This window comes from Hemiscyllium ocellatum, chromosome 11 (genome assembly GCF_020745735.1).
Source record: "Hemiscyllium ocellatum isolate sHemOce1 chromosome 11, sHemOce1.pat.X.cur, whole genome shotgun sequence".
Lineage (NCBI taxonomy): Eukaryota > Metazoa > Chordata > Chondrichthyes > Orectolobiformes > Hemiscylliidae > Hemiscyllium > Hemiscyllium ocellatum.
Window position 1 is genome coordinate 57,158,313 of NC_083411.1, and position 14,060 is coordinate 57,172,372.

At 42.4% G+C, this 14,060-nt stretch overlaps 1 protein-coding gene across 1 annotated transcript in view; it reads left to right on the top strand.

The window, feature by feature from the left end:
• Window positions 1–3,710: 3,710 nt before the first annotated feature.
• The window catches only part of LOC132820015 (sodium- and chloride-dependent neutral and basic amino acid transporter B(0+)-like), a 113,357-nt gene continuing 103,007 nt past the window's right edge, over window positions 3,711–14,060 (top strand). Inside the window, exon 1 of the mRNA XM_060831942.1 lies at window positions 3,711–3,728. Coding sequence (XP_060687925.1) covers window positions 3,711–3,728 — 18 coding nt within the window. The remainder of the gene's footprint in view (window positions 3,729–14,060) is intronic.

Consider the following 14,060-nt stretch of genomic DNA (forward strand, 5'->3'; position numbering starts at 1 on the left):
GTTTGGGAGAAGACTTAAACTTTCGATCTTTTAACTCAGGTGCTATTACTGAACCAAGGCTGACACTTGCTGAAAGACATACACTGTCCAACTGATTATTCTTCACATGTGAGCGGAGGCAGTGAACCATGGATTTTGCTTATACCATCTGTTTGCTGTTGTGACATACATTGAATAGTTGGTGTCAGAAAATAGGCAGAACTCCTGTTGGTTTAGAAATTCATCGTATTTGTATTTAGGAATGGTTTCCAGTGAAAAGATGGGAAGTGTAACTGCTCAGCTGTGCTGGTAGGTAGAAAATCAATCCAAGTTCCATCTATCCGGAGGTCCCTGCTGGGAGGCTTGACATTGAGTGTGACCAGGCTCACCTGTTATACCCTAAAAGATAAATGGTCCACTAACATTCACTGCCTGGAGTCACACATGATGAAGCTGCATTTTGTCAGGGTGCAGTTTAGATCGACATTGTCATGACAGCATGAGAAAAAAATGGCATAGAAATATTAACGTGCTTCTTCATTTTAAATCAAGCTTTCAGCTGGACTCTTCGCTACAAATCTTCAATCATCTGAATCCATATTCATCAGATGATTCATCCTCATTAAAAATGTTTAAATAGGACATCATAAATAGCTACTTAAATATTGCGGTTTAGAACTTATTTCAGATACTACATGTTTTTTGTGGCTGAATAGTGTCTCAATGTTCCTTCAAGAGAGGATAGAGTATACAGTATGAATATTTTATAGGATGAATCAAGTGCAGGATAGATTAATAACTAAAACATATAATTTGATAAGACTTGAAAATATACGGGAACTGAAATTTATAATTGTCTCACATGCATTTCTTCTGATGCAGGCAGCATGCCAATGTTGTATTTTTTGTTAATTTAAAGGATTTAGTCAAAATTGAGTACACTGTTGAGTGGCTGCATGTCTCAGTCTGGAGTACGAAATCTTGAGAGGATGATATAATTTCAAGATTACTTGTGGTACCTGAAGTCAATCTGTGCCTCTGAAAAGGAAAGCACATTTTGATTAGAATTGGAAGACAGTTTACTCTGAGAAGGAAACAAACAATGGCACTGGATGACAGAAAGCATTCTCCAAGATTCTGTGACATAGCAGTGGAAGCTAATGGACAGGGAAAGAGAGATCATTTGTCCATTAGGAAACAGAAGCTCCTTAAGACAGACACTTCTAACATAATGGGAACAGTTAGCTGTCACTGTCTACAGTGTTCAATAGTTTGATGCACCTGTGTTTGACTATATTATTTTATCCATTGATTTGTGTAGTTGTCCTTGAGTGCGTAAGTATGTGCATGGAACTCAAAAGAAAACTGAAAATGTTCCATAGAAAAGCTTGGTCATCTCGTTATATATAAATACTGTTAGTTCTGAGATATTTTAAAGTATGGTGGATTGTGGATTTAGAACAATTACCATCTCTGCATTGTTCTGCGACAAATAAGACATCAAAGATACACAGGGAGCTGACAAATATATTACATTGTCAGGATCAGCAGTGTAACCCTGAAGATCACATGCAATACCACCAGATGTTCAATGACCTCAGTACTAGCCAAAATCAGTGAATGTGTCTTCAACTGTTGTGTCCTCGCAATAGAACCCTTAGCTCACATATATTCAATGCACCACTGTCTTAATTTAAGTGCCAATAATCTCAATCAATAGTGACTTACACTGCACATTCATAGCATTGCCCTCACCATTGCACACTTGGTGTTACAACCTCATACACATATCTTGCAGCACAGCTATTAGCAGCTTAGAATTGATTATCGCAAAAAGGCAATTTACAGTTTTTGCTTCCAAGCATCAATTATTTTTCTTGTAGATATTGAACGATATGAAAGAAGTACATCAGAGTGTCCTTCCAGTAATATTGGATCCGCAATCTCTTCTTTCCCTTTAAGATGACATTGCAGCAGAAGGAGGGTTAAGGTGGAACTTCTACCTGTTACCGACCCTTTCGTGATAATGACTAACTTTCACATATTGCAGCTTACGCAGCCACACTCTAGGTGAGAACTTCATTGTTGTACAGGAAAATAGGATGATCTGTAATGAAGAACCTACTGTAGAGAAGCAAGAGGATGAAGTCCATTTAAAATCAGCATCAGCATAAAGGATTTTTAAATGAAGCTCTCAGGCAGGATTTAATGACTCCTACTGGGTCTTCTCTCAGTAATCAAACAGTAGGTCTTCTGACAGTAGTCCACATCAATGCTCGTAAGAACACAGGAATCTTGCCTTTGGAGCCTGCTTCATCATTTGTAGCTGATTTAGTTGCGGCCACTTTACCGTTTGCCCTCTTAAACCTTATCCTTGTATATCAAAAATCTACTTAACTCGGCTAAAACAAATTCATTGACTCAGCCTCCACTACTTTGTAAGCAAAAGAATTCAACATACTAATGACCCTCTGAGAGAAAGAAGAGTGTCCTCATTTCCATCTTAAAAAGAAATCTAAAACAAAAACAGAAAATTCTGGAGAAGTTCAGCAGGTCTGGCAGCATCTGTGGAGAGAAAGCCAGCATTAAAGTTTTGAGTCCAGTGACCCTTCTTCAGTTCTTTCACTTCAAAGATGCTGTGAGACTCATTGATTTTCTCCAGCTCTTTGTGTTTCTGTTTCAAATTGCCAGCAATCACAGTTCCTTGTTTTTCTTTAAAAAGGAGCCTCTTATTTTTAGTCTGCCCCCTAGTTCTACTCTCTCCCTTAGAGGAAATATCCTTTGATTACCCAATCTATCTAACAAATCACCTTAGGATCTCATAGAAACACAGAGTGATCCATTCAGGCTATCAGGTTTGCTCCCTGATTTTGGAGTTGTGTTCAACAGCTTCTTTCATTCTGCTCTGTCTATCGCTTAGGTTTCAAAGCAGTCACCTCTTATTCTTCCAAACCGAGAGAATACAATGTGCCCAAGCTCTCTTCTTTAGATAGTCTGACCAGCCCAGGAGAAAATCTGGTGAAAACCGAAAGAATTGTGGATGCCGTAAATCAGAAACAAAAACAGAAATTGCTGGAAAAGCTCAGCAGGTGTAGCAGCATCTGTGGATAGAAAACAGAGTTAAGGTTTCGGGTCAAGTGGCCTTTCCTCAGAACATAAATTTGGTGATCATTTATTGCACTCAATCTATGATGTAATATGCATCTTGAGGTAAGGAGACCAAATCTGCACATGGTACTTTAGATGTGGTCTAACTGATATTCTAAGCAATTGAAGGATGCCTTTATTACTTCTGTACTCAAATCTTTTGTGATAAAGGTTAACATACCACTTGTAATTGCACAAATTTGTAATTTGTGACTTAGTGATGCAGACATCCAGATCCCTTTGTATATCTACATGCTCAGCCAGCCTGGAACATAAAATGCATTGGAATATTTACTGACCAGTAACGAGAGTGAATACAATGCTAGAGTGAAAAGAGTATGCATGTTTAGGAGCAGGATGTCTAAGTGGTAATCCATTGGGCATGAGGGGCCTGCAGTTAGGCCAAGAGGAGAGGGTAACACTGCTGTCAGGTTGTTACTACAGAGGTCATGTATGAGGTCTGCAGTGAAGGAAACATCGGAAGTTGGAAGGATGACCTATAGAAAAGGCTGATGAGCCTACAGACAGGAATGCATAATGCATTGGATGCTCTGCCAAATGATCTGTGAGCATTGTCAACGAGGATGGAGGAGCCGAACTTGGTATGAGTTTTGGCACCGAACTTTGCACAGAGCTGGAAACCATTCCTTTTAGTCTGGAAAGAGTGACCAACTCCATGAAAATACTTGCACTACACAGTATACAACTGAACAGCAAATCTCAGCTTCCAGTACAGTATAACCAGAAGACGTAATACCCACAAGTCAAAACAATGAAGTACTGTGGACATTTAAATTTATAACTCTAAAATCAGTTTTTAAATGAGGAATGATAGCTGTTAATTTAAAATAAGTGGCTGCATGGAGATAGAAATCCATGGAATGTCAAACCAAATGATATGAAGGGAACGACAAACAGCAATCCTTCAAAGCGGAAGAAGAAAGTCAAAACAGACTGGTCTGTGATCTCTGGTGACTACAAAAGTAATGAGGGGCTGATGACTCTCTGCTCAACAGCATGCCTTGTCCCGCAGATTATGTCCCAAATTGCGGACACATTTTGTGTTGAAGGCAGCCCCTTCAGAAGCTTCTTTAAATGACCTCACGTATGCCAATGAGTTAACGTACCTGCGAGTATTAGCCTGGTAAAGAGAATTAATGTTGTTTAAAAATTAACGTTGTTTAAAGTAACCCCTTTCCTCTGTTATGCAGATAAAGGATTCTCTCAGGTAAAAACAATGACTGCAGATGCTGGAAACCAGATTCTGGATTAGTGGTGCTGGAAGAGCACAGCAGTTCAGGCAGCATCCAAAGTGCAGCGAAATCGACGTTTCGGGCAAAAGCCCTTCATCAGGAATAAAAGCAGTGAGCCTAACGCGTGGAAAGATAATCTCTCCACGCTCACTGCCTTTATTCCTGATGAAGGGCTTTTGCCCGAAACGTCGATTTCGCTGCACTTTGGATGCTGTGTGAACTGCTGTGCTCTTCCAGCACCACTAATCCAGAAAAAGGATTTTCTCAGTCTGAGGGGTAGAAGCTAACAAGGTAAAAGGAATAGGACGACAGAAGAGCTCTCTCATCTTAAACCCTGGAGTTCAGTCACAATTAAAAGGAATCAGAACAACAAAACCTCATCCAACTTGTGAATTAAGCATGCTGAAATTGACTGTTCAACTCTCAATGTCAATGTTGCTAGTAAACCCCACTACAATGACCACAATGTACAATTTGTGAACAATCCAGTGACTGATTTGCAAATCTGTTTTTTGAACTTTTAGCTTCTTGGACTAACCTCTTATTTCTAATCCATATGGTCTGTGCTTTGATACTAATTCTCCTCATATATGGTAATTGATGAACTCATTCTTGATAGCTCAAGAAAGCTTGGTTAAAAAATTGGCACTTTTTAAAACATAAGTTTATTTAAGTATGGAAGAAATGTATTCACAGAGCATCAGTTTTAAATTAATTTCGTTGCAAACATTTGATGGGCAGGAGGTGGGGGGGTGCGTGGGGCTAAGGCAAATAAAGAAAAAGAGGCACCCTCCTCACTAATGATCCTAATGATCTGGGGTAGCCAGTCTGCGGATCCTTTTCAGGGGGTGAGCATAACATTGAATACAGTATCAGAAGCTCACATGAATTCAAGCGCAGATTGCAGCTATCATGGCTGCAGGTACTGGTGCTAAAAGGGGTTTATAGTGACTCATGGCAGTCCAACAATTTGGGTTTCAACAAATTATCAAGATTTAGAAGCGTCACAGTGGCAGTGAATCCATGTTATATTAGGTCAGGCAAAACATGGAAGTCAGACACGAGGAGACTACACAGGCATGATAAGTTGACTTCTGCAGGAAATATTGGTTGGATTGATTGATAAAGTTAGTTGGAAGGGCTGCTTGTTGAGGTTTGTATTTCATCATCCAGGATGTAGTACCGTGGTACTTTCTACGATCACAGTGATCTTCACATATTATATTTTCATATCACACAGTTTCTTCAAAAATAATTGAGGGCGGCACGGTGGCACAGTGGTTAGCACTGCTGCCTCACAGCGCCAGAGACCTGGGTTCAATTCCCGCCTCAGGCAACTGACTGTGTGGAGTTTGCATGTTCTCCCTGTGACTGCGTGGGTTTCCTCCGGGTGCTCCGGTTTCCTCCCACTGTCCAAAGATGTGTGGGTCAGGTGAATTGGCCATGCTAAATTGCCCATAGTGTTAGGTAAGGGGTAAATGTAGGAGTATGGGTGGGTTGCGCTTCGGCGGGTCGGTGTGGACTTGTAGGGCCGAAGGGCCTGTTTCCACACTGTAAGTAATCTAATCTAAAAAAGCCATTATCCACACCTTGTGTGTTGGTAAGTTTATGGGCTATCATGATGCCAAGGGTCGAAGTAGTCTGGTTGTCATCTCCGATATGTCTTTGATGTATGGTCGTGTGGCTAGAATCTCTGGGCAAATTGTGTCTTCGTGTTTGGGCTTGTTTGAGAATCAATAGACTGTGCTTATTGGGGAAGCATTGTTCTTGAATAGGTTAAATGGGTGTTTTGCTTCTGCTGCTTGTAGTTCCAGGGTGCTGCAGTGCATTGTAGCTCATTTACATATTGTCCTGATGCAGCTCCCTTTGTAGGTGTTGGGATGATTGCTCCTGTCATTGAGTACAGGAGAAGAGAAGAGAAAGAAGAAGAGAACAACAACAGACTCCCCTTCCTCGATGTCAAAGTGGAATGAACAGTCAATGGAGAACTGCAGATCAGCATCTACAGGAAATCAACACACACAGACCAGATACTCAACCAAAGGAGCAATCATCCCAACATCCACAAAGGGAGCTGCATCAGGACATTATTTAAATGAGCCACAACACCCTGCAGTACCCCAGAACTACAGGCAGCAGAAGAAAAAACATCCAATCAACCTATTCAAGAACGATGGGTACACGATAAGCACAGTCTGCTAGTTCTCAAACAACAAACCCAAACAAGAAGACACGACACAATCAAAGACTCTAGCCACACGACCATATATCAAAGACATCTCGGAGATGACATCCAGACCCCTTGGCATCATGATGGCCCACAAAACTACGAAAACACTGAAACAACTATTGATGAACCTAAAGGACATGTACCAACAGCCAGAAAAATGAATGTCATATACAAAATACCCTGCAAGGACTGTAACAAACACTACATCGGATAGACAGGCAGGAAATTAACCACCAGGATACATAAGCAGCAGCTGGCCTTACACACAGATGATGAAGGACACCACTTTGACTGCCACAACACATCCATTCTAGGACAGGTTAAACAAAGACATACATGGGAATTCCTTGAGGCCTGGCATTCAAACCAAAACTCCATCAATAAACACAATGGTTTGGACCCCACTTACTAACCTCTCAGAAAAAGAACCGGAAATGATATCACCCACCACAACAGACCAAGACACACAAATAGAAAGTGGGACAGAACACTAGCGCTTCACCATGCTCGGTAACATCATCATATGTTACCTCGCATGGTGACAAAACGTCTGAAAACAAACCTTCTAGCTCAGCGAGCAAACTTACAATCTGAAAATTTAATATGTTCAACATCATGTTTATAAATTCATGCAGGGCATGGATAGAATAAATAGACAAGGACTTTTCCCTGGGGTGGGGAAGTCCAGAACTAGAGGTTTAAAATGAGAGGGGAAAGATATAAAAGGGACCAACCGGCAATCTTTTCACGCAGATGGTGGTATGTGTGTGGAATGAGCTGCCAGAGGAAGTCATGGAGGTTAGATTAGATTAGATTACTTACAGTGTGGAAACAGGCCCTTCGGCCCAACAAGTTCACACCGACCTGCCAAAGCGCAACCCACCCATACCCCTACATTTACCCCTTACCTAACACTACGGGCAACTTAGCATGGCCAATTCACCTGACCCGCACATCTTTGGACTGTGGGAGGAAACCGGAGCACCCGGAGGAAACCCATGCAGACACGGGGAGTCAGTCGCCTGAGTCGGGAATTGAACCCGGGTCTCAGGCACTGTGAGGCAGCAGTGCTAACCACTGTGCCACCGTGGTACAATTAGTACAATTGCAACATTTAAAACACATCTGGGTGGGCATATGAATAAGAAGGGTTTGGAAGGATATGGGCCAGGTGCTAGCAGGTGGGACTAGATTGGATTGGGATATCTGTTTGGCATGGACAGGTTGGACTGAAGAGTCTGTTTCCATGCTGTACATCTCTCTGACTTTATGACTGTATCATCTTGTTACTTTTTAAATTTATACTTCAATCCAGTGTGGTTTATTAAACAAAGACAGCCTTGCAAAGAGTTGTCATGCTATTCCAATTAATTTAAATAAATTCCCACGTCTACAAAGTTTCCGCCAAGAATTTAGTTAAAGCTGTGAAATAAACTCGAAAGCAATCGACCAATGCCAACAAGAACTGAAAGGAGCACAGTAATTATGAAGACGACATTAGGACAAGTTAACAAGAGAATCCAAGCATAACCCTGAAGAAAAGAAGAATAGTTTAACAGCATCCAAGTGGTTTGAAAAAAAATTTAAATAAAACATATGGCAAAGAAATGCCAGGTTACAAGGAAGTAACTGACATACAGCATATCTGGATTATCACAGCTGACTTACTGGAACCACAATTATATTAGAAGTTGTCAGATCTCAGGAGTTGAAAATGTGTTGCTGGAAAAGTGCAGCATGTCAGGCAGCATCCAAAGAGCAGGAGAATCGCGTTTCGGGCATGAGCCCTTCTTTAGGAGTGCAGCATCTGCAGTCCTCACTTTCTCCTCGAAGATCTCAGGAGTTGCCTGACGTTGGAGACAATTTGGGGCTTCCGTAGAATCAAGCTTGCTTCTATGTTGTTCCCCACTGTGCTCTTCCAGGTACGGACCCCAATCAGGAGCTGATGTGCAAACAGCAAAAATGGAAAGGTTTAATCATTTCTGCCTGATTTCTATCCATCATTGAACTTCCAACGACAGAAAATCCAGATCCAAATCTGGTCATCCTGCAGTTGGCACTGATATAAAAAAGATAAGTTGTGGAGGGAGGATTGGGCAGTCCCAAAATTTCATAAGAAGGAATGATCTCACTCAGGAAATTTCTGACTGTTAGTTTGATGAAAAATTGAGAGGAACATACTGGTAGCAATAAGAGGGATGAGAGCTTGAAACTAAATATAGAATCTGTAATTATTTTGTGAGAAAACTGATATAATTATTTTTGAAGAATGCCAGAGACATTCATAACAGGTCGTGTGGATAGAATCGATTTGAAGGACTGCTGAGAAATTTCCTGAAAAAAAAGGTAATTCCAATTCAAGAGAGTAATTTTCATGTTGGTTGACAATCATATTATGATTAATTGCAGGAATTACATATATATGTCTCATTTACTACTGTAATTTTGTATATCTCAATGTACATGTACATTTGCATGTACATACATACATGTTAAATGCACATGTGTCTGTGTGTTGGCACGTGACATGTATATGTGAGAGAGTAGGGGTGAAGTCTTTCCAAAAATGTACTTAATGCCACTGATGTTACTTCAACCTATCTCCATCCACACGATGCTATTTATGCCCAACTCCAGTGACTCATCTTCAGAACTGGACTTGAAATGGTAACTGCACTTTCTATCTACAAAAGCTGTCAGACCTGCTGAGTCTCTTCAGCCATTTCTGCTTTTGTTTCAAATTTCCAGTATCAGCAGTTTTTTGTTTTACTTTTGGTATTTCCTTACCTGGCACAAGGTGGAGCCTTCAGCTTGGACAACTCTCACTACAGCCACAATGGGGACCCACATAATACAGAAGATGGTCATACACCAACCCAGTGCTACTGTCCAGACAGGGTATTCAACAGGTCCATATGTTGGTGGGACAAATCATCTGTTTAAAATGAAGGTCTAAAATCATATCAAAAACAGAATGATTATCTGCACTTCATTTTCTGTTTGAAACACTAAAAGATGTAACATCTCCTTACTACAGCAAACTCGATGAGATAAGAAACCAGCATGCTCTCCACCACAGCCAGAAGAGCCAATTCTTTTCCCCAATCATCATCTCAATGTCCTTGATGAATCTGTTCAGCCCTGTGAACAAGGAAGCAGAGAGACACCATCAGCCACTTTGTCCTGTCTTCAGGGCAGTTTGTTAATTGCCAAAGTCCATCTTGTACAGGGTGGCACTAATGAACAGGTTAAACCAGAGAAGGGATCACTCTGGATTTCAAATAAGATGAGCAGAGATTTCCCTGTCACCAATCTGGAGAAAGTGAGGACTGCAGATCAGAGTCGAGATTGTGGTTTTGGAAATGCAGATCAGGCAGCATCCATGAAGGGCTTCCTGATGAAGGGCTTCTGCCTGAAATGTCGATTCTCCTGCTCCTTGGATGCTGCCTCACCTGCTGTGCTTTTCTACCACCACACTCTCGACCCTGTCACCAATCTGATTACGTATAAAATTTGTCCACAAGTCCCACAAAATTGGTACTTACTCAAGGAGCGGCTCTGGTTTCTGATCTTTGCTGAGATGGACAGGCCTCTGTTATCAGAACGGGGCCATGATGGATGACAAACTGAGTCCACTGTCCTAATATGAAGAAAAGCAAATGGGCCCTCGACCATCTTAAGAAATCCTGCCCATCAAGTCTGCACCAACCCTCTGAAGAGCGATTCGCCCAGACCCACGCCCCCACCCTATGCCTGTAACCCTGCATTCTTCATGGCTAACCCATCTTGCCTGCACATCCCTGGATCCTATGTGTAATTTAGCATGGCCAAGCCACCTAACCTACACATCTTTGGACTGTGGGAGGAAACTGCAGCATCCAGAGGAATCCAGCGCAGACACAGGGAGAGAACGTGCAAACTCCACACAGTCACACCAGGCTGGAATCAAACCCAACTCCATGGCACAGTAAGGCAGCAGTGCTAACCACTCAGCCACCTCCTTCCAAAGATTCACAAACCTGACTGCCCCTGTCGACCATTGTCTCAGCCTGCACCTGTCCCACTGAACTCATTTCTTCCTGCCTTGACACCGTCCTGACCCCTTAGTTCAGGAACTCCCCACCTACATTCGTGACACACTTCCTTCAAGATTTTCGTTCCCCTGGCACCCAACGCCTCATCTTCACCATAGACATCCAGTCCGTGTACACATCGATCCACCACGACAAAGGTCTCCAAGACCCCTGTTTCTTACTCTCATGCTGTCCCAACCCGTACCCTTCCACTGACACCCTCATCTGCCTGGCTGAACTGGTCCTCACCCTCAACAATTTCTCCAAACCAAATGGGTATCCATGGGCACCCTCATGGGACCCAGCTATGCCTCCCTGTTTGTCAGATATGTAGAACAGTCCATTCTCCGCAGTTACACTGTATCAATCCCACCTGTTCCTCCGGTACATCAATGACTATCTGCACTGCCTCATACTCCCTTGAGGAGGTTGAACAGTTCATCAACTTTACCAACACCTTTCACCCGACCTAAAATTCACCTGGACCATCTTGGCAATCTCCCTCCCCTTCCTGGACTTCTCCATCACCGTTTCTGGCAACCAACTAACCACATATACTACAAGCCCACCGACTTACACAGCTACCTAAATTACACCTCCTTTCACCCTACCTCCTGTAAAAACATCATTCCTTACTCCCAATTCCTCCACCTCCGCTGCATCTGTTCCCAGGATGACTAATTCCACCTCAAATTCCCAGATAGCCTCCTTCTTCCACGATTGCAACTTCCCTTCCCACGTGGTTGATGATGCCCTCCAGCGCACCTCCTCCACTTCATGCACCACCACCCATGAACCCCACCCTTCACAACACAACAAGGACAGAACCCCCCGGTCCTCACCTACCTCCACATACAATGCATCATCCTCCGCCACATCCCCCACCTCCAAACGGACCCCACCAGAGATATATTTCCCTCCCCACCCCTATCAGCATTCTGAAAATATAATTCCCTCTGTGACTGCCTCTTCAGGTTCATATCCCCACCAGCTCACACTGCACTCCTGGCAACTTTCCATGCCACCGCAGGAAGTGCAAAACTTGCGTCCACACCACTCTCCTCACCTCCGAGGCCTCAAGGGATCCTTCCACATCCATCAGAAATTCACCTGCACCTCTCCCAATGTCATCTGTTGTACCTCATGTGGTCTAGTCTACATCAGGGAGACAGGGTGCCTTCTTGCGGATTGTTTCAGAGAACATTTCTGGGATACCCACCAACCCTACTGCACTGTGGCTGAACACTTCAATTCCCCTTCCCACTCCGTCAAGACATGCAGGCCCTGGGCCTCCTCCACCGCCAAATGCTTATCACTGACAACTGGAGGAGGAACATCTCATATTCTGCCTTGGGATCCTGTAACCACACGGGATAAATGTGGATTTCAACAGCTTCCTCAATTCCCCTCCCTCCACATTATCCCAGTCCCAAGCCAACCAACTCGGGCACCATCCTCTGGACCCATCCATCACTGCCCCCTCTGACCTATCACCTTCTCCCTCACCTTCATCCACCTAATCGCTCTCCCAGCTACCTCCCACTAACCCCACCACTCTCCCATTTTTCTCTCAGCCCCTACCCACAAGCCTCATTTCTGCTGAAGAGCTTATGCCTGAAACGTCGATTATCTTGCTCTTCGGATGCTGCCTGACTGTCATGAAGTCTGTTGTTACACACAACCCATTGGTAGCCATTAACAGTCTCCATTAACAGCTATTCTCCCTTCCAGCCAGATCATTATCCATTTCCTTGTCTGTTCAACTATTCTTCTATCTTTAGGGTCTATCCCCAACTATCATTTTCTCCTTACTCGCTCCCTCCACCATACCTTCTACAAATAAACTGACATTTTCTGAGCTACCATCAGTTCAGAGGAAGGGTCACTCAATCCAAAATGTTAACTTTGATTTCTCTTGACATATGCTACCAGACCTGCTGAGCTTTTCCAGCAATTTCAATTTTTGTTTCTAATTTACATTATCTGCAGGTCTTTTGGCTTTTCTATGATTATTGATTCTGCACCTTCCAAGCTCATGCAGTATTATTTTGACATGCATTTTGATCTAATACACTCTTAACTGAAACACTTCTGCTCAGAAGGACCTTTGGTGAGAATGAGTCCCTTTGGCAATATAAACATTGGGGAGAAGGTGGCCTAGCTGTAGTAATGTCAGAGGGCTAGTCATTGAGACCTCCAGGGTGATATTTTGAGGGTGTGACTTCAATTAAAATCTGGAATAAAACTCTAGCCTAACTGTAACTAACCATCATTGACTGTCATTTACAAAATAACCTTGGTTCACAAACGCCCTTTAGGGATGGAAATCTGCCATCTTTACCTGGTGGCCTACCTGTAATTCCAGAACTACAGCAATGTAGTTGACTTTTAACAGGCCTTCCGGCAATTGGGGAATGGGCAATAAACACTGGTTTAGCTGGCAATGCCAACATCCCATTGAAAAATATTTTTAAAAATCTGTATGATAAAATTCACTGAGGTTTTCTGTTTAACTCTGGAATCAATGTTGGTTGAATAATCTCTTTCGTGGGCCAGATTTTCAATTAGGTTCGGGAACCCAATACCTGGATAAATTCTGCTCCTCTCCCTCTGCTTGTGTTATGTCAACATTGCAATGTAAGTTTTAAAATTAAATGGTCTGATTAATCATAAGGTAGACTTGGCACCTATTTAGAGACAGTGAGTGCCTTGAGATGGTAGGAGCTGCCTGCCTGCCACCGGGGAAGATTACAGCCAGATTGGGGTTTATCGATGAGTAACTTTTGAAAACACAAAACTGTATTGGAAGCTTCAGAAGTTTCTCATGGAAAACCACAAGAAACCTGGTTGATTGATCTAATCGGTATTAAGAAGATATTTAATTGCCATCTTAGTTACTGAGTAAGTATTTTCATTTTGCATTATGACCCAAATAGTGGGGATCTATAGCAAAAGTTCACTCTTCCAGCCGCAGTCAGAACAGTGCATTAAAAGTGTAATTGCATCATATTAAACAATGGCTGACATTTAGCAAGCTACAATACAGTTTAGACCAAATATGTATACTTTTGACCTATATCCAGTAAGGAAAATGGTTAACCATGATTAATTGTATTTAATCAAAGGAAGAACTCTATAAAGTATCCAAAAGAGTTGGAAGCCTAAGAATTGGAGACATTTTGGAATTCAGCAAATGATGAACGAGGAAAATATTAAGAATGGGAGAATAGAACATGACAGTGCATTAGTGAGATACATAAAGTTGGACTGTAAAGCTTCTCTAGGTATGTAAATTTTTTTTAAAAGCAATATCAAAAGGGTGCCCATTACAAGAAAAGCCAGGAGAAATTTAAAAAGAGGGCAATGATACAGCAGCAA